Below are 26,437 nucleotides of genomic sequence, written 5' to 3'. Positions count from 1 at the left end.
AAGCAAGCAAGAGTTTTTGTTGTAGTAGTTTTGAGTTCAAACGACACAACATCTGAGACTCAAATTAAGGAAATCCTGCCATTGGTGTTTGCCGAGTAAAATCCCCCACCTTAAAATCAAACAAAGTCTTATAAACCATGTGCTAGTATGGATGCATTCAAAAAGTAGAAATTAGAAAGCTGGAACGTGCTGTTGGAGCTGCACGCTTTCACACAGAAGGGTCAGGGAGATGACAACAGTAAAAATACAGTATGCACAGAGAGGTGATGGCCATCAAACATGAACCTGATGTCCTGGAGACTTGATGCTGAGGCTTTCTGATGTTCCAACAGCAACACTGTAGCACGCCATGGTTCTTCAGAGGACGTTTGAATGTCTGCAGCTGTTGCAGACATCCGAGTCCGCCTAATCGATCATGAGCTTCTTGAGGGAGTTGAGATAAGCTGGGATGAGGGAACTGACCGACTCGTTGTCGTCGTTGAGGATCTTCTCCCCTCTGCCCTCGGAGCCCACAGAGCTGGGTGACCTGACCAGGCCGGGGTAAGGAGTGCTGTAACCCTGGTGGAGCAAAGCGTTTTCTTTCAGGACACGCATGCATGACCCGCGACCTTTAAAAGGGTTTATACCTCTTGAACTTGTTCACATTTGCCACCTTACAACCCCAGATTTAACTGTGTTTGGAGGGAGTTTTATCTGATACACCCACACAAAGAAAAACCAAAACAACACATGGTTTTCTCGTTCTGTTTACTAAAATAATCTAAAAGTGTGGAATGTATTAGCGTTCGGACCCACCTGAGGCGATACCTTGCAGGACCATTATGCGCTGCATTGACAGAGACAACAGCTTTGGGCTGCGCCTCTATCCTTCCCTGTTCTTAGCCTAGCAGCTCAAGATCAGTCCGTCCGGAAGCCAAGCGTTTGCGAACATCGATTTTTGAGTTTTGCAACAGGTTTCCAGTTGGATGCAGAACTGGACGTGGAGTGGGCCATCCTAACACAGGAATATGTTCTGACCCTAACCACCTAATCACAGCTCTGGCTGTTTGTTTAGGCTGCGACAGAAGCGCAATCTCAACTCTTTGGCAGCCTCTAACTGGTTTTCTTCCAGGATTTCGCTCCATCCATGTTCCCATCCAATCTGACCCGCTCCCCTGTCTCTGTTGAAGAAATGTTCTCCCCAGCATGATGCTGCCAGCATCAGAGATATGGAGATGGTGAATTGACGGTGATATCCAGTAAGTGCTTTGCATTCTGATGGGTTGAACAGTTCTCTGAAATGATTCAAAGTTTGTGATTTTTTGTTGTTGTTGTTGTTGACGTTAGTCTGCTTTAAACCTCTCTACAACTGTATCCCTGACCTGCCTGCTGTGTTTCTTAGTCTACAAAGAACCGACGCCTTCACAGAACAGCCAGTTTTATACTGAGAATAAGTTGCACACGGGGGCAAGAGTCCCAGTTTCAAATAAGTTGACTTCTGAAGATAGCTGGTCGGAACGGGAAGGGTATCAGAGTAACAAGGGCTGAATGCAAATGCACGCCACACTTTTCAGAGTTGTTTAATTCAAACCATATATTCTTGTTCTTCCACCACCCACCGATGCACTACTTTGAGTTAGTCGATCGCATAAAAAAATCCCCCCAAAAACACAAAAGGTTCTGTGGTTGTAACAAAAGGTTTAAAGGGTGTGAATAGTTTTGCCAGCTACTGTAGATGGGACTTCAGGCAGGGAACGTGCTTGTCAGAAGCAGCTGGCTGCTTCACAGGGATACTTACAGAGGAGTACCCTTTGCCGAAGCTGCCCCTGTTCTTGGTCCTGATCTTGGTCAGCGCCGACTCTGCGATGTCAGCCCGCTCCTCGGCATCATCCAGCTCGTGGACGGTCTTCCTGTACTTCGCCAGGTTCATGTTGGCCTGTTCCTCCTGAGGGGACAGAACACGCTGAGCCACAGGCAGTGAGGGACCCACAGGGGCCGTGGAGAAATCGGAGCGAGAGCACCCAGTGACGTACGGCCTCCTCCACTTGTCTCTTGTAGGCCTTCATCTTGTTCTGCAGCCTCTCCACCAGCTCCTGCATCCGCTGCTGATTCTTCTGGTCCTCCTCGGACTGGAACAGGAGCTCCTTCAGACGACGCTCGTTCTTCCGCAGCGTCTTCACCGTCTCGGCGTGCCGCTTCTGCTCCGAGTCCAGCTCCAACTCCAGCTCTTTTACCTGCACACAGACAGAAACTGCCGCTGACAGGGTCCCAGGAGCTCCCCATTCACCCACACCCGTCTTAATAGTGATGGAAGATGGAGAATTATGGAAGTAGATCAAGCTGTCGTCGATGTGACGGCCCTTTTGCTCCTGAACCTGTGCAGCGCAGATGTGTGTGAAGTAAGGCAACTGTGTTGTTGTCGGCCTCTTGTTTGATTGTTTTAAAGAGTAGAGGATTTTTTGTTTTTATTGCATTTTATTTAAGTTAAAAAAAATGTTTTTATCATTTTGTATTTAACAAAAAGAGAAAAGGCTTATTGGCTCAAAGCTAAAGGGCTATTTCACTTTTTTAAGGAAATCATGATGCACTCATATCTGATTAAAAAGCTCAAATTCTTAGAACGCTCCCACCTGAACTACATCTTTCTCTACTGAACAGTTTGAGATTAATAAAACATTTTTTTTTCTGTTGGTAAAAACAAAAATTAGTTTTCAATTAGAAATAATGATCATGTATTTTTGTCCTTGTGTTGTAAGTATGACCTAAAAGAAAACTTGGTCTTTTCATTCCTGACTGCCACTAAAAAGTGGTCAAATACACACCTAACTAATACTCACAGCTGATTTAAAGTGATAGAAAATACCAGACCCATATCGAATTGAATGATATTTTTACTTCCATCTGTAGCTGTAGAAAGGACAAAGCAGCTGAATAAGATTTGATCGTAGTCAGGAATAGTGGTCTGCAAGGGATGCTCAGAATTCATGCAAAGCATCACTGTTTGCAGGATTACATCGGTGAAAAAATATTTTTAAGCAAATATTTTTAAGAAAAAATATAAAAAATAGAAGGAATAATGTCTGGTAAATTAAACTTTTTACATCCTTTTTTCCCCCCGTTTAAATTGTAAAGCTGTTCTAGTGACTCAACTAAATATATAAAGCTTTGACAGAACTTGAAGATGCATCAGAATAGTGAATATGAAAAATGCAAACAAAACATTAAAAGGTTTTGTATATTCCTAGGATGAAGAGTGCAGTTTTTGCATCTTTCCATCCTTTACCAGAGCTTTGTGAATCTGCAACACTGCTTTGCTCTTATTTTATGAATGCCCCCCCGTCCCCAAGAAGGACCATCAGAGATTCACGAGGAACCTGTGGCCAGCATCACTTCCAGCATCCTCCCCATGATCTTGTTAAATGTCTCCCAAATAATGTTTGTTATACTCACCTGTTAAACGATTCCTGAAAGTCATGTATACTGTTACACTAAAATTACATCAAATCGCAGCGTAAATCGCTGCGATTTGATGAGGAGTACGGATTTATCAGATGCTTTTCTGGGAACGAACCTTCCCCTCCAGCTTCTGGATGATCTTTTTCCCTCCTTTCAGAGCCATCTGTTCAGCCTCGTCCAGCCGGCTGCTCATATCTTTAATCTGGCCTTCAAGACCTTTCTTCACTCTCTCCAGATGAAGTGTGTGCTCCTGCTCCAGGCGCAGCTCCTCCCCCACGCGCGCTAGCTGGTGGAGCAAAGCGTTGGTTTCAAAACGGGCCTGAAGTGTGTGAAGGTGCTCTAAAAAAGAGGCGTGCCCCTGAGTTTTACCTCACAGCCGGCCTTCTTGACCTTGTCTGTGCAGCCTCTCAGCTCGCTCTGCAGCTCCTCGTGCTCCTGCTGCAGAGTCTGGAGGTCCACCTCCAGCTTCCTCCTCCCGGTTAAAGCCGACTGAAACTGAGCCGAGAACAAAAACAAAGAAAGGATTTTTTAAACGTCTGATTATCAGAGTAAAACCTGCGGTGTGGAAACAAGAACTCACCTGGCTGCTGAGGTCGCTGTACTTCTCGCTGGCCTCCTGCAGCTCGGTCTCTAGGGCTTTCCGGGCCCTCTCTGCGCTTTCCAGGGCGGCGCGGGTCTCCTCGCCTTCGCTGACCAACAGAGCACAGCGGCGCTCCAAGGCCGCCTGCTCCTCCCTCCGCTCCTCATGGCTCCGCACCTCCTCCTCCAGCTGAGCCTGCAGCTCCTGCAGAAGAACAGAACCGGTAAGTGTGCGTCAGAAGTCAAAACAGTGCCTTGCAGAAGTACTCATAGTTTTTTGGCATGTTAAAACTGCAAACCCCGAAGTTTTTTATTTTACTTTTTTGTAACAAACCAATACTTAGGAATCCATTGATTGTGAAGCAACAGGTGAAGCAGTCCTTTGGAGAATGTCCATCAGCTTTGCACATCTTGACATTCTTCTTTGCTAAATAGCTCAACCTCAGACAGACTGGTTGGAGAACACCTGTGATTCTTAAGTGGAAATGAGTATGCTTGAATTTAAACCTCTACTTTGTAGCTCTGGCTGCATGTTTGCAGTCGTTGCCTCCCCAGAAAGGGAACCTCTGTACCAACATGGAGTATTTTGCAGGTTCCAACCCTGTTTAACCCAGTCTAGCCCTGGATTTAGCTCCATCTGTCTTCCCATCAGCTCTGATCAGCTTCAGCATCCCAGCTAAGGAAAAGCATGCCCACATAATGATGCTGCCACCACAATGTCTAACAATAAGCATGGTGAGTTCAGCTGGCCAGAGACAGATCGTCCGCCTGTTTGTGCTGCATGGGTTGTGACAATATTTTACCAATATTTTTTTTGTTTATAAATCAGTTTATACGTGTGCTGTAAATACGGCACGGCATGTAACGGGCAGACCTTGATCTGCTGCTGCATCTTCTTGCTGCTCTTGTTGAGCTCTGCGTTGCTCTTGGTCAGCAGGTCGACCTGCACCTCCAGCTCGTTTATGTCCGCCTCCAGCTTCTTCCTCAGCTTCTGCGCCTCTGCTCTGCCCTTCACCTCCACGTCCAGGCTGGCCTGCAGGGACTCTAGCGCCCTCTGGTGGCTTTTTCTAGGAAGACAACAGGGTTCATGAAGCAACGCCAAACGCTCCGTTTGTAGAGTTCAGTTCAAAAGAGGCCGTAGAGAAAGTCTAGAAGGTAGAAAGAGCTCCAGTCTTACCTCCAGGTTTTGCACAGTGAGGTTTTGGACTTGCAGCATTAAAAGTGATTACAGACAATAAGGATAATAAGGAGATACCAGTAATCAGGCCAAGTTTTATTTCATTCAAATCACATTCTTAAGTCACATTTCGCTATCGGTCTACGTAGCTTTTTAAAGTGGACCTGTGTTGGACAGTTTTGTGTGTTAGGGGATGAAGAACAGGAGGAGAAACTCACCTTGCAGCTTCAGCTTCCTCCTCCTTCTCTTGCAGTCGGCGCTCCAGGTCGCCTTTAGCCTGGGACAACTCCAGCTGAAGCCTCAGCACCTTGGTCTCTTCAGCCTGGAGAAAGAAAACGGAGAAACTTGCTAAAAGAAAGCACGAGACACTTGTGACGATGAATGCGCAGCTCGCTTCGCTTTGCAAGTCTGTACCTCCAAAGCTGCCTCAGATTCCTCCAGTGAGGCCTGTAGCTCCTCCTTCTCCATCTCAATCTTCTTCTTGGCTTTCTGGAGCTCGTGGACACTCTTGCCCCCATCGGACAGCTGGTCTGTTAGGTCAGCTATCTCCTCTGTACGAGAAACAAAAGCCCAAAAGATGCTACTAAGCTATAAGACATATTAATATGCTACTGCAATTTTTCTTTTATCAGGCACAAACAAAATTATATCTTAGGATTTTTAAGGTGCGGTCCTGTAAAAAGTTCATAAGGGAGTAATAACTTACTTGAAAAAGGGAATTCTGCATCCTTATTTAATGTAAAACCAGATTAGTTAGTTAGGTAACAGCTACTCCACGAAGGGCGAAGAATAGAGCAGAGGCTGCATCCGGAAACGTCTTTTGGGTAAGGACTCTTTAGCCAAAGTGGAAGTGAGTCAGCGGTTGCCATGATAAGTGCTGTCTAAATAGTGCAGTGACTAGAGAAGCAGGTAGGAAAAAGAGCCTGTATGCTTCCTCTCATAGCTCCTTTAGCATAGGAACCTTGTGAGGTCCCTTACCGCCACTAAAGAGCGATAAGGTATCCCACAATCCTTTTGAGTGACATGACGTATAAGCACAGCCCACCTCACGGAAATTTACAACAATGTCCGGAGAGATAAGAGCACACAATTTATAGTTCATTTTGAGAAGGCCGTGGGCCCAGCTCTGACCAGAATCATCCATGTGGGTTAAAGACTGTCAGAAATGGGCACAGCAGTCCGAAGCTCCTTTACTGTTGACCTCATAAAAGGTCAAGGAACAGGAGCTAGGAGCTGTAATTAGAACATTTCAAATTTAGCCAGAGTATTATTATTAGCACAAGAAATCGAGGTGAGAGGGGGTGCAACACCAATGATCATCCACACACTGCTTTAGTTTCATATGAGAAAATTAGCCTGAGAGGATATGCTTCGTATCTCGAGTTTGTCACAGGAAGATAATCGGTGACGCACCACCTCCGACCCCCATTTGCCCTGTAAATACGCAGCAAGTTTTCTGTAAATGGTGTAAACGAGATCATCGAGCTATGTTCTTGATTTTCACTGGACATTAGCTTTGGGATTTATGTAGTAAGACATTGGCTGCTTATAGCTGAGGTGTCCAAACATTTTGCCTTTGGTGGCCAAAACTTTCAAACTGAACGTAGGCCACAATATTTATTTTTTTTGTTTGGTTTTTGTTTTGAAAATGCTTTTTACCTGCCAGTCCATAAACTAAATGCAAAATATTTTAATGAAAAGAAAGTAGTCTGATATCTATAATAAAGAGATTGTAGGCTTTTCTTCAGAAACTCTTGCTTTGTTCTGCCAAGTTGGCTTTTGAGTACAATTGACATGATGTTTGTGGTCTTATTTGCATTCCATTTAAATTAAAAGCAAAAAAACGATGCTTAAAGGCATAGTGGACAATTTTTCCCAGGGTGTGGAGAAGTCACTTTTTGAATAACTGCTAATTATTATTATGCTATTGTACATAACTGTAAAACTCTACTCATAGTAATATCCACCTGTATATTATATTCGGTACATATCCAGCTGTAAATTTAGTTCACAATACTAGTTATCTATATATTATAGTCATAGGACAAATCTATCAGTAAAATTCTGTTTATAATAGTATCCATCTCTATATTTATTCAGAAAAAACCCATGTCCTGTACTTATGGAACCATTGTTTATCCTGCACTTGCTTCTATTGCACTTCTGGTTAGACCTAAACTCCATTTCGTTGCCTTGTACCTGTACCTGTGAAATAACAATAAAGTTGAATCTAATCTAATCTAATGTGCATGAACATCCTATCTGCTCTTCCGCTCCTCAGGGGATCGCGTTGAAGAATCTCCCAAATGCATTCTGGGCTTATTTCTTTCTTCTTAGGCCTTCCTCTTCTTCTCATAAAATTGTAGGATACTTTGCTTCCTGCAACTCTCAGCCATTTTCAAAGTATACGGTGAGAGCAGTGGAACTAGATCCAACGGCTGAAACCAGTTGAACACATAAACACTAGAACCGTTCATGCGCAAAGGAAACTAGGAAGGATTAAGTACACAGACTGGCGTTAGGTGAGCGCATCACAATGACTGGCATGCGGGACAACCAATAGACAAGATGATCCCCTGGAAACCGAAGCCGAAAAGATTGTCCTCTATACCTTTAATAAAACACAAATTTTTCACGAGTTTCTATTTTAGAAGATTTTAATTTGTGTGCATCTTCTTTGAAAACTTTTTGTCTTACATGGACAACTCTTAAGTGTAAAAAAATATATATATCTTACACTTAATATAACCCTGAACACAACATCTCCATAGTGAAACAAGGTGGTGGCAGCATCATGCTGTGGGAACAATGTCCGTCAGCATAATCAGTGTGAGTCACACTGTGTCTACATCTGTCATAGTTTTTGGTTTTGTTAGTCTTGCTAACAGACTACGCTTCTAACTGTAATAGTCGTATCTTATAGTCTTACATAATAAATAAAGTGTTGTGACACATCGATGAAAATTCTGACGACGATTCACCGTTTGTACGATTTATCGTTCCTACCCTGGAAGGCCTTGTTCTCTCTGCGTGCCGCCTCCAGCTGCTCCAGGCACTCTTCGTGAGCCGTCTTGACCTTGAACAGCTCGGCGGCGTGCTGCTTGCTCTCCTTCTGGCAGCCCTCCACCTCGGCCACCACCTCCTCGCACTTCTGCCTCCAGTCGCCGAGCTGCTTCTCCAGGACCCGCTGCTTCTTGTCCAGCGCCTGACCGCAGCTGCTGGCCTGAGGCGGGTGACATGCTGTGACTGCACCGAAACTTGCCTTGCTGCACGGGGCTAATGCTTTATTTTTTTAACCGTCTTTACCTTCTCCAGTTCCACGCAGAGCTCCTCCACCTCTCCCTGCAGCCTCTGCTTGGTTTTCTCCAACGAGGAGCATTTTGCCTGGGTGGCCTCCACAGCCTCCTCGGCCTCCTGAAGCCTGGCCGCCAGCTTCTTCCTGCGACAGACCCCACGCCGTTGGTGAGTGGTACGTTACAGAATCTACGCAGAACACGACGGTACGACAGAGGAGGCGATCCTCGCCGGTGTCGGCACCACGCACTTGGTCTCTTCCAGCTCGTCGGCGTGCTGGACGGCGTCGGCCTCGTGTTTCGTGCGCCAGTGCGTCACTTCGCTGTTGAGCTTGGAGATGAGGCGCTGCATCTCCTGCTTGCTCTCCTGCTCCTCCTCCAGCTGCTCCCTCAGCGCCTCGCAGTCCTGCCGCGCCGAGCCCAGGCTGCCGCCGACGGCCTGCTTGGACTGGCGCCAACAACAAAGACAGAGGTTATGGGACGTTCGCGCCAAGCCGTCCGGATGCGTGCGGTTCCACCTCTGAGGCGCGCACCTTGACCTCCTCCTCCAGCTGCCTCTTCAGCTCCTCCACTTGCGACTGGAGCAGGTTTCTGGAGCGGGCCAGCTGGCTCGCTTTGCCCTCTGCCTCCTCCATTTGTCGGCTGATGTCGGCGTTATCGGCTGGCGGGAAGCAGAAGGAATGATAAACCAGTGGCATGCACTATTACACAAAACAGGAATATAGTGAGACCAACTTATTGTGTAAGATGTGTATTAACCCTTTGTACACAGGGGGGGCCAGCTGTGACACACACAGTAAAGAAGAATATCTGAGGGAATGTCTCAGCTCCTGGTGTGGAAAAAGATCTGTGTTCCTGATGACGAGGATACTGACAGCATCACTGAATGCATCGCCGAACACATTAACTTCTGTGTGGACAACACTGTGCCTCTCATGACGGTATTGTGTTTCTCCAATAACAAGCCCTGGATCAAGCCTGAAATAAAGGCGCTCCTCAAGGAGAAGAAGCGAGCCTTTAGATCAGGATAAAAAATATAGAGTGAGAGTTATGCTGCAAGAACTGAGCAGGGAGACAAGGGATGGATGATAATAATAATAATAATAATAATAATAATAATAATAATAATAATAATAATAATAATAATACAATTTATTTATAATGCATTTTACCCCATTTGGCCATTTATGTAGTATGCTGGGGACGTTGTGATGAATTGTGTGGGTTAACACACCCAGCAACCAAACATGTTAACTTATCCACTTATAGCTTCAGCATACTTGAGCCTGGACTACAAAATCATGAGGGAAACAATAAAATTAGCGCATCCGCGAAATTGGTAAGCTGAAAGTCTATGACCTTGTTTAGCAGTTCTGCAAAAAACACTGTCACATAATTGATAAAAAAAAAGGGAATTGAAAACAGAGAAAAATGAATGGACTAAAAAACATATCCCAAACAGAATATAAAGATGTCTATTAAGTACCTATACAGAATTAATTGAAGGTTTCTGCTCTCCTAGAGACTCCAAGTACACAACAACATAATTAAATTAACTATTTACCAATTAACTAAAAAGTGGATTTTACATCATATGTCCCATTTAAGATGTGCACATGACAGGACCCCTAAAAACGCTGTGGCGGGTATGCCGGGCCTATTGGTGACGCAGTGACACTGCCACAGAAACACCTCAAAAACACCTATCATGCGCAGACAGCTCATGTGAAGTAAGCACGGCAACACGGCAGGTATTAGACAGAAACATTTGTAGATTTTCAACGAGACCTTTCTGTGGGTTGGCAGACGATACGGCGTGTAGAGCTAGGCTGTTTGAAAGGAAGAATCTGAGGACGCTACTAACAGCCATAACGAAGCCGATATTTGCCTCAGCATGAACGCAACGCCTCATGCTTGTTGTTGTTTGTTAGCGTGAGGAGCATGAGGTTAGAGAGAGAGATGGAGCTACAACGTCATCATTTAAGAGGAAATGTAGCAGGTATGTACGCACACAAATTTACGGACTGGCTCTAACTTGCTGTCTCAGTGTACCTGTGAGTCTGTTCTTTGCCACGCTGAGCTCAGAAAGAGTCCTCTGCAGGTCGTCTCCTCTCCTGTTGGCCTCAGACAGCTGTTCTTCCAACTTCTTAACCAAGCTGTCTGATGACATCTGCATCACACGGCATGCGACAAGTCATGTGGGATGAAAGCTGCTAAGTCATCTGCTCGCTTTAAACTACATCGATCAACCGCTTTGGCTACTTCCTGACCTTGGCTTTCTGCAGACTGTCCACCGAAGCAGCCAGGTCGTCCACCTCCATCCTCAGGTTCTGTTTCTCCTTCTCCAGTTTGACTCTGTTGCGCTGCAGAGCTTCACAATGCTCGCTGAGCTCCGCCACGACCTCGCCGTGCCGCTTCCGCAGAGAGGCAGCCAGGGCTTCGGATTGTAGAGAGGACTCGTCCAGCTCTCTTCTGAGACGCTGGAGTTCAGCCTCACGCTTCTTGTTCACCTCCATCTGTTTGTCACACAGTCAGATTGTAAATGGGTTGCTCATTTAACCTTCCCAAAATTTACAGTACCTTTTCTCTTTTTTTTTTCAAACAGACAGAAACTTAATTTGTTGGATTTTTTTTGTGATATACAAACACAAAGTAGTGATTTGTGAAGTGGAAAGACAACGATGCATGGTCTTCACAAATCAACATCTGAAAGGGTCACGTGTGTAAATTTGTATTGAGGGCCCCTGAGTCAATACTTCATGAAGTTACCTTTTACTGCAATTACAGGTCTCTACAACCTTTGCATATCTACTGACCCAATTCCCATTCTTCTCTGCAAAAAAACTCTTCACTTTGGTTGGTGTCCTGCCTTTAACAGAATTTAATTTCCTCATGGCAAATGGCTATGTCTTATTGCTGGCTTTGACATCACAGTCAGAATTGGCTTCATTGGCCAAGATTGTGTGCACAAACAAGGCTTCAAGCGTTAACAATGTACGGACATTAGAAATTCTATATAGTGCTTTTTTTAAGCCTTCCAAAGTAAACTATAGGATATATATGATGAAATATTGCCTCTGGCTCCAGGGAGTATTCATTTGTTGTGAAATATTAGTTGTTTTCTGGTGCTACTTTTCCAACATGGAAGAAAGATGATAGCCTTCACTGCAATGTTGCTTCTCCCCATGTGGGGTCACCCTGGAGCCGCTGTAGAATGACATAAGAAAGAAGTAGTAGTAGTAGTAGAAGTAGTTGTCATTGTGCAGATTAGGTGCTAAAAGAGTCACTTCATCTCAACTTTGAGCGGAAATCATCACGGCTCCTGGTTATGTTGTTTACTGGGCAGGGGTAGCGCGGTCAAGGTAGTAATAATGATATTAATAATAATAATGATAATAATGTTCTCTCTGTCCTAAGTGTTCGTTGAAGTTTGGATCTGTCCTACTTTGTAAACGAGCCAAACCATGCAGTGATGGATAGGCACAAAACAAACTGTAGAACGGCAATGTAGAAGATGACCAGCATCTCCTGCAGAAGGTTGCACTTCTTGAGCTGCTATAGGAAGAACTGAACATTGTCCGTGTGTGATGACCACACACAGACAATGGTGAGGGGAGGGAGTGTGTGTGGTTTTGACTGATACCAATGGACCATGTGACCCACCTCCTCGTCATTGTACTGGATCAAATAAATGACAAAGGTGTTATCTGCAAACCTTTAACAGACAGATCTGCTCAGATGCAGACATCTGTGTACAGAGAGAAGTAGAGTGGGGATGAAACACATGCCCAGGATAAATCAACATGTGATGGGAGGAAGCTGAGATCAAATCCACATTTTTTCTGATTCAAACTCAACTACTGTTCTCATTTACCCAAAGTCACCAACAATACCTTTATTCTTGCCGCTTTTCCATTAAGCCAGATTTTTGAGTGGACGACCAATGTCATGTTGTCAAACTTATTCTCCCACCTTAGCTGAGCATTTCTTCACCTTCTCCAGAGTGACTATGGGGCTCCTCGCTGCTTCACTGGTTAAACAAACTATCTTTGCCCGGTTTGTCCATTCAGGTGGATGGTCATAGCTGGGTAGGTTTCCAGTCGTGTCATATTATTTCCATTTCCAGATGACAGACCAAACAGTGCTTAGTGAGACGATTCATAGTTTTTTGGATATTGTTTTATAATCTAACTTTGTTTTAAAATGCTCTGTAACTTTACCTACTGCTGTAGAGCAGGATTCATACAAAAATTTAACAAAAATTTGCTAGCTTTACCAATTAGTACATTTCTGATGGCAGCTGGTTTTATTTTGGTCAATCCGATTAAAAAGGGCAAGCCACAGTTACTTTAATTATTTTTTTGTGACAAATTTCCATAACCTATTATCATTTTCCTTTCACGCCACATGTGTTGCTTTGTATTAATTCTTCTCATTAAATCCAAATGAAATGTGTTCCAGTTTGTGGCAGTAATGTGAGGACATGGGAAAAGGTTAGCACGGTATGAAACCAAACAGTGGATGTAGCTACCCAGTGAGTAACAATGAGATTTTTAAGAAGGTCCTTCCGAGACGGTTTTGGAGGAATGACTGCTCTGTACCTGTGAAGCTGTGACCCCTCCTGCCTCCTCCAGACGGTCAGTGAGTTCATCGAGTTCTCGGTGGAGATCTGCTCTCTGCTTCTCCACCTGCCAAACACACTCCAGTTCAAAAGCATATCCAGGATAATAAGCGCAAAACTTGATGAGTAGCGGTTCGGCTTTTGATTTAGAGTGAACACAGACTGAATCTTTAATCAGTTTTAGACCCTGAATCAGTCCCACCTGACAGGACAGGATCTTTAACCTGCAGGGGACCAGTATGATTGACAGCTCTCAGAAGGAAGCGCTCTCTCCTGAGGTCAGAGGTCAGTAGACTGGTATCCAATCAGAGCGATGCAGGGGGTTAGCTGCTGTCAGACAGCACAAATATGCTCCTCGAGTTCCTGTTTCCTGTCGAGGTTAACTGATACCTCTTTTTATTGTTGACATTCTTCATTAACATTCTTCAGCAAGAACCTATAGGTCTTTAGGTCAGCTTCTTCATGTGATCATAGGCTTCCTCAGCAAATAGGCTGATGCATGAGATAACATTCAAGTGTTAGACTTATTAGGGCGGTTAAACCCAGTATTTCTGCATCCATATAACGGCATAGCAGTAAGCTATGAACATCATACATTTACCTTTTTAGTGAGATGTCAACATCAGATCACGAGGGGCATGAATGATGTTTGGAACTGAATCATTTATTTGAAGCATTGTTTTTCCAAGATGGTGTGATAATAAAACATACAACTACAGTAAAAAAAGTGGTGCTGACAACTTAAAAATATTTTTTTAATTTGACAAGGCCTACTAGCTTATTGATTGACTTCATCATGTAGTTTATGTTTGCTGGCATAAAGAGAAATTGTTTGACAGCTCGGAACAAATGGAAAATGCAACGAACTCAGTGAATATCACTACAATAGTTGAAACCATTTTTTAACAACTGCAGAAATTCAAGATCATCACTTCAAATGATTGAGTGAGCAGTCTGCAGTAAGTCTCTTAGTTGATCACAACCAACACAGGAACCCCGATGACCGGGCCCTACTGGGGCGGGGCTGAAAGGCCAGTCCACTTGGGTCTGTACTCGAGGTTGTCTCTTTATGCCTCTGCCATGGAGGCTGCTCGTCCTCTTCTTTGCCAGGGGCTCCCATATGTGTCAGGCGTGTGGGCATCCTGTAGGTTAGCCTGGGTTGCTGCAGCCCAGGGCAGCTACAACACGCTTATGGCACCAACCCTGTGTTGCTTGTTATGGGTTTTCTACCCTTCTCGTCACTGTATTACTGTATGAATCCAGGTAACAGATTCACAAACGCACAACTCAGGGTCATACAAGTGTGAACTCTTGTGATATAGAACAGCTAATACTTTACTTTTCCTCACAAAGCTATTGTTGCTCCCTCTGTTATTACCCCCCTTCTCCCGTTCCAAACTCCCTTCGTTCTCCATCCCTTTGCCTCTTTTGCTTTTTCAGGTGTTTTCCATGCCTGTATACTTCTTTTTCATGTAGTCGAGCGATTTAACGATTTAACTGAAACGAGTAGGTAAGCAGATTCTTTATATGGTATGCTTGAAATGCCTTGACGGAATACGAGGGGAAATACAAACAACAACAGATCCGTCCAGGAATCATTAGAACAGGAGACATTAGAAGCCTGTACTTACCATCATTAATAAAATTTGTTAATGTATTGTTGATTTATATAGTTATAAAGTTGTAGTTATAAACTAGGAAACAAAATCACATAACAATAAAATGATAACACTCAAAAAGATAACAAGATAATAAAAGAAAAATATGTGTCAAAAACAATGAGCATAAGGAGATTAAAAACCTTTCTAAACAAATGAGTCTTGAAATTCCTCTTAAAAAGACTGGTTCAGTGATGGCACGGAGGTCCAAAGGGAGCTAATGATTGGTACAGTGCATAAACTGGCTGCTCTAATGATGTGTTCATGTTAATTCTGTTCTGCATTATACTACACACTCAGTAAAACTACATATTGAACCTCATGATGCAAGAGGCCCTACATTTTAAGGCTTTTTGTTTAACTTCCTAAAGCATTGCACGCCATATTAAGACTGTTAAAACGCTTTATGAGCAAATCAGCCAGCACTTGTTGTTTTTACAGCCCTCTTTTACAGCTGGTTTGAAGACAAGCGTGGATGTTGAGACAAGTTCACAAAAAGCTGGAGTCTAAAGCCCCCTGGACAGCAGAAAAAATGAACCACAGCCGTCTGCACACCTCTGGCAGCGCAAAGGAAAACAGATGACGCTCACTGGGGGCCTTCACTATAAATACCCACCCCCACAGCACTACCAATTCCAGCTGAATCTTCCCAAAAAAAAAAAAAAAAAAAAGCGCCGCAGCCCACCTGCTAAATGAAGCCCCGCCCCCTCCTTGTGGAGGCCTAATGCCGAACACTCGGCTCACTCATCGCTCTCCCCAACGCTGCTGGCTGAGTCAACAGCCCCACAGCACCGACACCATCAGACACTGCTCCCCCCCATTCATGAGCGCAAAGGACCCCCAGAGAGCCCCGCTGCTGGAGTTGGGAGATTCATGCCATTTTGCACAATAGCGTAAAGGAAAAGTGTATCTCTGTGTACACACACACACTCCAAGGTGTGTTTGCACACAATCTATGCAGGACTCATCCATCCTGTTAACCACCAGAAACCAAAACCTTAAACATGTCTATTATGTTCCTTTCTGCCTTACTAATTGAAACAGAATACGCGTCACAGGTCTAACTCCATAACTACGACTAAGATAAAATAGATCCTTAGCATGGCTAGCTGAGTTAAAGTTTTTGAAATGTGGTCCGGCTGCGAAGCGACGTTGACTTTCTGATAACTCTCTTAACATCTTCATTCGATTTAAATACAGATTTGTTTTAAAGGAATCAATCAGATTCTTTGGAAGTAAAGTTATCTGACGTTATTATCAGTACTAGTTCCCTTATATGTAGCGGACGAATATCATACTACTGCACATTTTTAGACACGTTTAACAATCTAGTTTTGGGTCCCCGTTATTCCAAAGTTAAAATGTTCATATCAACGGGATTAAAGGACGTATCAGAAAATATTAATGATCTACACTTTTCCAAAAGCCCATTATGCAAGGTCTCCTACTTAGACAGATGAGAGGTCTGTAATTTTCATCATAGCTAAACTTCAACTATGAGAGAAAAAAAAAATCCAGGAAATCAGATTGTAAGATTTTTAAAGAATTTATTTGTAAATTGTGGTAGAAAATAAGTATTTGGTCACCCACAAACAAGCAAGATGTCTGGCCCTCACGGACCTGTAACTCCTTCTTTAAAGAAGCTCTTCTGTCCTCCACTTGTTGCCTGTATTTATGGCTCCAGTTATCTGTATAAAAAATACCTGTCCATAGCCTCAAACTGTCATACTTTTGTAAACTGAACCCGAACACAACCACACACACACAGAGCTCTGTTTTGAGAGTTTAGATCAGTGGAGCATGGAGAACTGGGTGTATGGGAGGTGGAAAATGCCCTGAATATGCCCATGGTGTAGCAGGCAAGGCTGCACCATGACACAAACACTCCAAAGACTCCAAACTCAGCCATGGCCAAGACCAAAGAGCTGTCAAAGGACACTAGGAAGAAAATTGTATCTGCACCAGGCTGGGAAGAGTGAATCTACAATAGACCAGCAGGCCGGTGAACAAATCAACTGTAGGAGCAATTGGAAGAAAATGGAACAATTGATAGGCTCCCTTGATCTGGAACCTCATGCAAGATCTCATCCCATTGGGTCATAAGAACGGTGAGCAAAAATCCCAGAACTACACGGAGGGACCTGATGACCTGCAGAGAGCTGGGACCAAAGTAACAGAAGCTACCATCAGTAACACAATGAGAAGAGAGGGACTTAAGTCCTGCAGTGCCAGGCGTGTCCCTTTGCTTAAGCCAGTACACGTCCAGGCCCGTCTGACGTTTGTCAGAGAGCATATGGATGATCCAGACCAGGACTGGGAGAATATCATGTGGTCAGATGAAACCAAAATCAAACTTTTTAGCACACATTTTTTCTCCAAAGGGGACAGGATGACTAATCCGTGTTAAGGGAAGAATGAACGGGCCAATGTACTGTGAGATTTTAAGCCCAAACCTCCTCCCATCAGTGAGAGCATTAAAGATTGAACGTGGCTGGGTCTTCCGGCATGACAATCATCCCAAACACACCGCCCAGGCAACGGAGGAGTGACTTCATAAAAAGAAAAAAAATAAATAAAAATCATGGTCCTGGATTGGCCTAACCAGAATCCAGATCTTAACCCCATAGAAATTTTGTGGAGGGAGTTGAAAATCCGTGTTGCCCAAAACGTCGCTGCTCTAGAGATCTGCATGGAGGAATGGGTCAGCATACCAGCTGCAGTGTGTGCAGACCTGGTGAAGACTTCCAGGAAACGTTTGACCTGTGTCATTACCAACAAAGGTTATGCTACAAAGTATCCGGTTGAACTTTTGTTAACGACAATAAACTTATTTTCCACCATAATTTCCAAATACATTTTTAAAAAATTCTATAATCAGATTTCCTGTGGGGTTTCCCCCCTAATTTGGTCTCTCACAGTTGAAGTGTATCTGTAATGAAAATTACAGACCTCTCTCATCTTTCTAAGTAGGATAACTTGCACAATCAGTGGCTGACTAAATATCTTTTCTGCTCCACTGTATGCATATGTGTGTATGTGAGAGATACTGGCTCTCAGCTGAGACAGCCGGGAGAGGATCCACTGGAAAGTAGCGCCTTCTGTCGCCCTGCATCCCCTGATGCTATCAGGTCGAGTGTGCGACCTAAGGAGCAGAGCCTAACAATGGCGAGCCTGTCTGCAGCTGAGGTATGTTGTAATTGAGCTGCTCTGAAGACGGAGGCTGCGGAACAGATAAAGACCTGCAAGCCCCCGCGTGCCTCTGGCTCTGCGCTGCGGTTTTTTGGAGGCTGGAGGGCTCTGGGCTAGGACCATTAAGGGTATACCACCCAGAGTGGGGAGAAGTGTGGAAAACACGCCCTCAGGCCTGCTGTCACTCCATTCAACACTCCCAGTGAAATATGTACCTTCACTTTAGTGCCTTTACCTACTGTATGAGGGCTTAAACACACACAAGGCTTAAAGGGTGTTTTGTTTGAACTAAGAGGCACTTAAAGCACCTTAGTGGATTAGCTTAATATTAAGCAGACATGGTGTTATGAGAAAACCTCACTTTACAATGTGGATGTGTTGGAAACATTATTGAGGGTAGTAGAACGTCTTGATGGTTATTTTGCCAGTAGGCCAAAGCTTCGGGGATTCCAAGGAAGTGAGTGCCCTCACTTTTGTGTGACGGGGGAAAGTCTGACAGAGTAAAAAGCCTGTCGGAGCGCCTTGTGCGCTTCGGGGGTTGCCCTGTGCGTTAATCAGAAACACAAGGTCTGCCCCAAACCGGATTGTTATCCCAGGTGCAGATAGTTTGGGATGGCCAGAGCTGAGTAGCAGCACATGAACCTGTTGGCAAGTCCCTTTTCCTGCTCTGCTTTCTGACAGTTTCTCTCTAATCCACAAGCTGTTGTCGACCTCATGAGCCTGACTGTTTGAGCAGAGTTAAACTGAGGTCAGAGCTGTTTGGCTTATCATCTATCCAGTGTGACAGAGTTGATGCTCATCTGGGCTTTATAGCATTTGTAAAGAGTGAGGCAACACCGAACTTGATAGTACTGTATTTATTCTCTACTGTACCTTAGCTCTCATGGCTCGTTCTGCATCCAGCTCCTCCTCCAGCTCCTCGATGCGGGCCTGAAGAGAGATACCGAAGAACTTACATGGACGGAACACGAAGCAAAAAACCTGCCCTCGCTGAATATTATAACAGGCTTTCACTTTGACTGTGTCATTACAACAACCCGAACACAGTTTGCTATTTCAGGCTAGCCCTTCCGTGCGGTTGGTTCCTGTCTCATGCACTTTGCTTTCTCCAGAGATTTGGCACGCCCCTGGCTTTTTCTTCTCAGGTAGCAATTTAGAGAAAGAATGTCCTGCAGCCACCAGTGATTATCTTCAGAGTGACCCTGGACTGGCTGAGCTGTGTTTGGTCAATGAGCCCAAAAAGCATTGTTGCCATTTGTTTGACATTCAAGGAATTTGGCTCAGGATATATATATATATATATATATATATATATATATATATATATATATATATATATATATATATATATATATATATATATATATATATACTTACTACTATCCTTTCAAGTCATTAAGGACCACAATAGTAATTTCATCAAGGAAGTAAAACATTCTACTACTATTTTTCTTGAAGAGAAAACAGCTTTAATATATTTTGTAATAGATGTGATTTCATAAATTGTAGATGTCCTCAAATTAATAGGGTGTAGTGAATTTTACATTTTATGAAAAAGGTTTAAAAAAGATTAAAAAAGAGATTGAAAGTGTGATTTCAGTCTCTTTTTGAGTATGGTTTCTTGATCAAAAGGGGACGCTTGACCCATTGGACAAAAACTGTCCATAATGACGCAGAAGGTTAAAAAAGTATCAGGGGTCTGTGACAAAAACTCATTGTTCACAGTTAGAGAGAGAGACTGCAACGTCTCCCTGTCTGGAGCTGTCAGGCGTCATCAGTAAGCTTTCATTACACCAGAGAGCAGCTGAAACAGGAGTTAGGAAAATGTACAATGTCCAAAACAAAGCTTTACATTTGTTGCGAGAAAAACTTATACCTGTAGATTTTGTCTGCAATTTACAGAATTAACTGGAACTGTGTTGAACCATCCTTCAAGCCTGATTGTCAACAAGTCATTCCAAAACCTAGGAAATGTGGCAACATTAGCCTTGAATTAAAGCAAACTGCTCAACATGTCAGCCTCGAGTTAGTTTCTTGAGAACCGTCCCTGTATGCATCGGGTCAGATGTATCCTGAGATATTAAGGATAAAGCTCCACATTTCAGATAAAACAATGTCAGGAAATTATAGGTTTCTTATGTTAAACCCATGCTGGACCTATATATATGTTAACTCGTGTTGGAAAAAAATATCTGCAGTCAAGGAAATGACAGAGAATAGGAAGAACACCATCAGAGACTGACGTGTCCACATCATCAATGGCTAGTGAGTTTAAATGACTTCAACCTGTATTTGAGATCATATTGTCAACGCAATAATAAATGTCTACCTCATTACATAAACCCCATCAATCACACAGCAAGACATTCGGAGGCGTGAAACATCATCATGATGCAACATCTAAGTGCCGTTTCAACTGGAAGATTGACAAGGCAAACCTTAAATGTTTTGTGCAAAGGAAAAACAACTACAGCACCATGTCTGAGACTAAGCTATTGTACCAAAAATGTATTTGCATCAGAAAAGCTAGAAAATGCTCATTTTTATCATTGCACACCAATATGAATATGCTGTTTTTATTTTTCAAACAGGCTTTTAGTTTACAAGCAAATGTTTTGTTTTCCCTCTGTTTTTGGGTTGTTACATCAGCATTATCAATCACAGCCTGTGCACTAATTACCACAAGTAAAGTTGATTGATGATTGAGTCGATGAAAATGATTGAGACAGAGAAAAAAACCCCCAAAAAAACAGAAGACGCTTTATTTGGGTGATCTGCAAAAAAAATCTACAACTGTTAAGTCTTTTAAACTGCCCTGTCATAAACTTTAAAATGTAACATGACAACTAAGGCCTGTAGAGTCAAAGATGGAGCTCTTGGATCTTTTGCAATCTTTATGAGCGTTGCACGCCCTGACCTCTGGATGAGTTTACAGGGATGTCCACTCCTGGGGGAACTGTCGACTGTCCTAAACGTTTCTTTAAAAGTCTTCCACTTGTGATAAATGTTTCTCTTTTTAGAAATATAGAAACTTAACTAGCTTGGAGCGCTTCTCATATTGATTAGCAGAAACAGTTGCTTCTCTAAGGACATTTCTTATTTCTTTCCTTTTATCCACAAAGCCATCACCTGCATGCTCCAGAGCTTCACGCTGCCAAAACTCCTTCTTTGGTCAAACTGGCTGACGATCTGCTCCTCAACTTTAATGGAAACTGCAAGCCCATAACACATCGATTTATTGCCGTCCTGGTACGATTTAAAGATAGTGATCTACTTGCCTTGTTTAGAATCGAGCTTCACAAAATGCATGTGAACTGTACTATGTTTAAACCATACTAACACTCTATAATGTCACAAAACAAATCAAAATAAATGTATGAGAATTGATTTATTTTACATTTCCATCGCTAATTTGAGCTTATACCAGAAAACATTACAAACCCTTCAACAAGTGCAGAAATACTCTTCCAAATTGAGTGAACCTAAAGTGTTTTTTTTTTCTCCTCTCATCCCATCAAAAACAATCAGAATGCCTTTGCATCTATAAATCACGAGCGGAGCACTGATCTCCTGCCAAAGTTGTGGTTTCCTCTGTTGATGGAAATTTATTGCTCCCTCTCCAGCACGGCTGCAGCCTACCATGTTGTGTCATGTTCAGCGTTATCTTCAGTTTCTATCTCCGTCTCGGTGTCAGGAAGTCGTGTCTGACATGGCGTGTATAGCCCGGGGCGGCTATAGCAGCAACAGCGCACACACCTCACTGACTGGTGGTGAAAGCCGCTTGTCGGCTACACGCTGCCCAAACCTCCAAAGTACCGCACACCTCAGATGCTGACCAAAAAAAAAAAAAAAAAAAAAAAAAGCCCCATTCAGGGGACTTTTACCAATGCACATACATAACATACGCGACCATTCATCCTTCGTTCTTTTAAAAGTAAAGTTCACATAGACTCAAAGAAAGATATAACTTACATGCCAGCGGAGGACCTCTGTAGAGAGAACAGCCATGGTGAGGCAAGAGCAGCTCAACTGACTGACTGACTGAATGAGAGACTGACTGTCCAAAACATGTGTGTATACACGCACACACACACACACACACACACACACACACACACCTTGCTGCTGATCCCCTCCGGCACGTTACTGTCCACACCCTCCTATGTATGCACGGCCTCTCTCCCTTTTCCTGACAGTTCCCCTCTCGCAAATCTGGATCTTGTTAAATTCCCACCTTCCATTGCCTCAAAAGAAATTCAGCGGCCCAGAAACAGTCGTAGAAGACATGTAGTGTACTAACAATCGCTGCATTGATTTGCATAAACTTTACTCGGGGCTCAGTGATTGCTCACTTCCCCCTCTCCTTAGGACCCGGTCTTGAAGAATACTAAGGGAGATAACAGAATGCAGCCAAAATAGCTCGGTTTGGTTTCACGGTCTAATCTCCAAGCTTGCATGAGCAGGGTTATTTTTTATGCTGCACCTTGAAACGATAATCATTGTCCATGAACTGGAATCAGATGTGGCCTTAGTGTTTCCTTACTTGGGACAGAGGGGATGTACAGCAGCGTGGGATGTTGTTTCCTGTTAGATCCGCTCTCAACGGAACATTTAAAAGCCCTGCCCGTTCACCAGAGAAAACATTTCAGACTCAATGCTGTAATAATTTATCCATGTTAAAATACTGTAATTGATGTCAGCTTAAAGACACAAACACTGCATGTTTCTTCTTTAGGATGTCCTCAGATGTTGAGAACACTGCATTAAAAGTGGTCTCTGATGGATTTCACTTGAAACATGAGGACACGCAGTGTGCAACTGGTTGAAGCCCCAAACAGCAGGTGATGAAACAGGTTAGGCCAGTGGAATCTTGAGATGAGAGCTGCTGAGGATATCTGCACTCTGGATGCACGGGATTACGTCTATCGAGCTGTTTTTAGAACATAGAACCCAATCAAGGGAAACATTTAAATAGTGGCAAAACTATCAAGTGAACAAGTTGAAGCAGAAATTAATTGTAACATATCAAACCTGTTTAATTGGCAGACTAGGACTACTTCTACCCTTTCATATCATTCTTTCCTTCCATGATCAAAGTGCTTTTCACACCCCCTCCATCAACTAGAAGGTCCCAAAATGAACTAAAGGGTTGAAATTGACCCATTAACATTACGCCTCTGATCCAGAGGTATTAATGAACCTGCGGCAACTATGTTGTGGAATGAGTGTGACATAGAACAAACCAAAGACAGCAGCAGCAATAGTTCAGCCGATAATGGCCATGAAATTGAGACATGATATAATCCTGCGGTGTCCATCTTGTACGAGAAACTTTTGATCAGCATAATCGGAAGCACATAAAAAAACAAGCTGAGAATGGTAGAACTGCGTTTGTATGTGAAGCACTGAATGCACCTGGGCAGTGTAAGACTGTGACAGAGCTCAACCCTTTTGATGCAGTGACAGCTGCAACATCAAGTGTATGCTCACACAGCCTGTGATCTCAGAGGATTGCCTTGTGTGATGTGACAGGACAAATGGATACATAATGGACAGTTTCATGGTTGTGTGTTTATTGGCGAACTATAATGTGTCAGTCTCATTTATCCCCTATAAACAGTCCATACCTCAGATTATAGTGTGTTGCATAATCTCCAATTAAGCTTATGCTGATGACACACAATTTTATGTTCCTGGTTCACCTCATCATGACAGTCCCTAATAATTGCTCAGTGAGTTTGCCAGTGGTATTAATGGATGGATGGGCCAGCATGTACCTTGTTGATGCTTAAAAGATGAACAGTTGATGAATATCAGTTGCCTTGCAATCAGAAAAGTTGCAAATTAAATTTCCGCTTCCTCCCCTCTCAAATGTCGGTGTGTCATTGAGCCAGGCACTTAACGTCAGTTTGCCTACAAATCTGTGTACTGGTGAATGTGTGCACATAGGTGACTGTGTCAATGTGGCCCCAGTGTAGTGTTTTAAGTTGTCAATATAACTAGCAAAGTGTGAAATACATTCAGTCCATTTAGCATTCACTACCAAAGGTTAAAAACTACAGGGCATAGAATAGAAATACCTTTGTTGCCCCACAATGGGAAAATTTGGGCGTGACAGTGACAAAAACATGTAGACAGGATACACCAGAGTTACACTTTAGATTAAGTGATATGAATACATTTCAACAGCCACAAAAAGTCTCTCAGTCAGCTTCTTAAAGGCCTTAAACACTTTGAAAGACTTAACAGATTGATTTCAAAACAGAATGTAGAACGTCAAAACGCAGTTGAAGCCCATCTAATGTCCAGGTCAGTAACATACAAATGGATCATATCACACAATTCCTCAAATCACTGCACTGGCTCTCACTTTGCCAAAGAAAGATTTTATAAACCCATCTTGGTCTATGGTACACAGAGATCATTTTATGGTGTCAACCCTCTTGACCATCAGGTTATCAGAGACATGTCTACTCGGTGTTCACACGACTGTAACTAAATAAGATAAAGCAGCATTTTATTTAATGTCTGTATGCTGAGTGCTGTAATCAAAGTCCTTGATTGTGCACACAATCATGACCAATAATGTAGATTTTGAGTCTGTTTCTAGAGAACTCAGGTGACCCGTGTCTTAACCAATGAATGCCTATAGACTTTGAAAACCGCAAAGGACACCATCACAGTGCTTCTCATTCACCTAGGTTCAACTTTTTTTTTTAAATAAAAGCTTACACATAAAAAAAAAAAAACTACCTGGGCTGCTTTGCTTCATGCAAGGGGTTTGGGAAACACATGAAACAAACTTTGTTGATGCCAAGCTTTATTAATGCGTGCCACAGTCTGGACACCTTAAGCTAAACATCTGCCGCAGAACCAAACTGAGCCTTATCTTTCCAGACAGAGATGACCCCGTGGCGCTGCAACCGAGGGCAAGTGCTTTATGGCTGCATAATAAAACCACTAAAGAGCCTGGGTCTGTTGTAAGGAATGATGCAGGACATTCTCCCTTCAAGCCAAATGCTTTGAATTATGGGGTGAAGAGACAGCTTAATTTTTCGCGACGGACAAAGAGCTCTCTCTTTCAATCCAGACAAGTCCGCGGATGCATTTGCACCACCATTACGTCAAAGAAAAACAGATAACGGTGGGCGGGAGACTGCTAAGTGGCCCAACCACCTGCATCTTTATCAGCAGAGTGGTTCTGCACCTGAATCCAGAAATCACTATATCTAGAACTAAGCGACAGACCCAGACTAAACACGCTATCGGCACCAGTGACAGAGATAAGTGCTCTTAGACTTACATGATACTATCTGGATGCCACAGGAAGATGCACAGAAAAGCCAAAGGACAAACTTTAAAGAAGATTGCAACAAATAATAAAAGGCGCAATCCACACAAAAGACAAAGCACTGATTTCAATGCCAGACTTGCAGAGTTACACTATTTAACATAATGTTCTGTTAGATCAGGGAATCTTTAGCCTCTTGCACGAAACAGTTCCATCATAAACAAGCAAAGACGAGTCCTCCATGAGCAGCCTCTGGCCGTTTGTTCACCAGTCAAGCCACCAATATCCTGAACACAGATGTGCTTTAAAAAAAGAATTGAACAGAACCGCCTGTTGATCACCTCTTGCGATTCTCTTCATGAAAGTTATGCATGGCTGGCCCGATGTTACTGTTTAACTGTGACAACTTCAAGTAGATCTATAGATGATACAACTAGCCCTGTCTTTCCATGCGTAATCCTCTCTTTGTCCTAGATAAAGCAATAGAAGGAGCTTCTTTTGCCACAAACTATCCATTTGGGCTCAGTTTTTGATCCCATAGATGCCATTACTGGCTCAGAGTTCATATGTTTAGCTGTGTTTCTCTCCTAAATGAAGCCACTAAAGGAGCTACTGCTGCTATTAACACTTTACTTTATCTTTAACCTAGAAAGTAGTCCTGGACCAATGCTTCTATTTTATTTTTCTGGTGTATGCTCTGTCTTCTCAAATCTCCCCATCTGTGTTCTTCCCATTAAAATGAAGTATTTCTTCCTACTGTCGCCACATGCATGCTCAGTGTGGGAGATAGTCCATGTCCATGATAGTTAGTGACTCAATGCAGTTGGCCATGATCCCTTGGTTTTCAAACCTCCTCACCAATAAATTGAACATGGTTTCATTCTTTAAAGGTATCACATTGGAAAATAGACTGATTCTAAATCTGCACATATGTTGGAAATGTACTCACTATATATTTCTTTAAGTAAAGTTGATTTGTTTTGTAAAGTACCTTGAGACAATATTTGTTAGCTACATACAAATTAACTCAAATGAATCGAAGTGAGTCGAAATAAGGGATTATGCATAAAATATGCGTGGGTTTCCCCTTGTAAACCTTTTATCTCCATTGTAAGAGTGGAAAAAAAAAATCTATCGCATGACTGCAGCATCTTTGACATGGTAGTTAGTCCAGATAAAAATACTAGCCAGGCA

At 43.1% G+C, this 26,437-nt stretch overlaps 1 protein-coding gene across 4 annotated transcripts in view; it reads right to left on the bottom strand.

Moving 5' to 3' along the window:
• Positions 1-390: 390 nt before the first annotated feature.
• LOC105927383 (myosin-16) overlaps positions 391-26,437 on the bottom strand; it is a 55,613-nt gene continuing 29,566 nt past the window's right edge. For 3 of the 4 annotated variants that reach the window (XM_036142316.1, XM_012864112.3, XM_036142317.1), the window contains 17 exons: positions 18,826-18,882; positions 13,086-13,172; positions 10,755-11,000; positions 10,537-10,654; positions 9,018-9,145; positions 8,736-8,932; positions 8,498-8,630; positions 8,198-8,414; positions 5,606-5,742; positions 5,410-5,513; positions 4,889-5,081; positions 4,016-4,219; positions 3,805-3,930; positions 3,551-3,721; positions 2,013-2,213; positions 1,778-1,924; positions 391-558 (listed from right to left, as the gene is read on the bottom strand). In XM_036142316.1, the coding sequence (XP_035998209.1) occupies positions 406-558; positions 1,778-1,924; positions 2,013-2,213; positions 3,551-3,721; positions 3,805-3,930; positions 4,016-4,219; positions 4,889-5,081; positions 5,410-5,513; positions 5,606-5,742; positions 8,198-8,414; positions 8,498-8,630; positions 8,736-8,932; positions 9,018-9,145; positions 10,537-10,654; positions 10,755-11,000; positions 13,086-13,172; positions 18,826-18,882 (2,619 nt within the window). In that variant the 3' untranslated portion in view covers positions 391-405. Of the gene's footprint in view, positions 559-1,777; positions 1,925-2,012; positions 2,214-3,550; positions 3,722-3,804; positions 3,931-4,015; positions 4,220-4,888; positions 5,082-5,409; positions 5,514-5,605; positions 5,743-8,197; positions 8,415-8,497; positions 8,631-8,735; positions 8,933-9,017; positions 9,146-10,536; positions 10,655-10,754; positions 11,001-13,085; positions 13,173-18,825; positions 18,883-21,924; positions 22,007-26,437 lie in introns of those variants that run through there. The other variant, XM_036142318.1, reaches the window with a different exon arrangement.

This window comes from Fundulus heteroclitus, chromosome 10, assembly GCF_011125445.2.
Source record: "Fundulus heteroclitus isolate FHET01 chromosome 10, MU-UCD_Fhet_4.1, whole genome shotgun sequence".
NCBI classification, from domain to species: domain Eukaryota; kingdom Metazoa; phylum Chordata; class Actinopteri; order Cyprinodontiformes; family Fundulidae; genus Fundulus; species Fundulus heteroclitus.
This window is presented reverse-complemented; position numbering and strand designations above follow the sequence as displayed.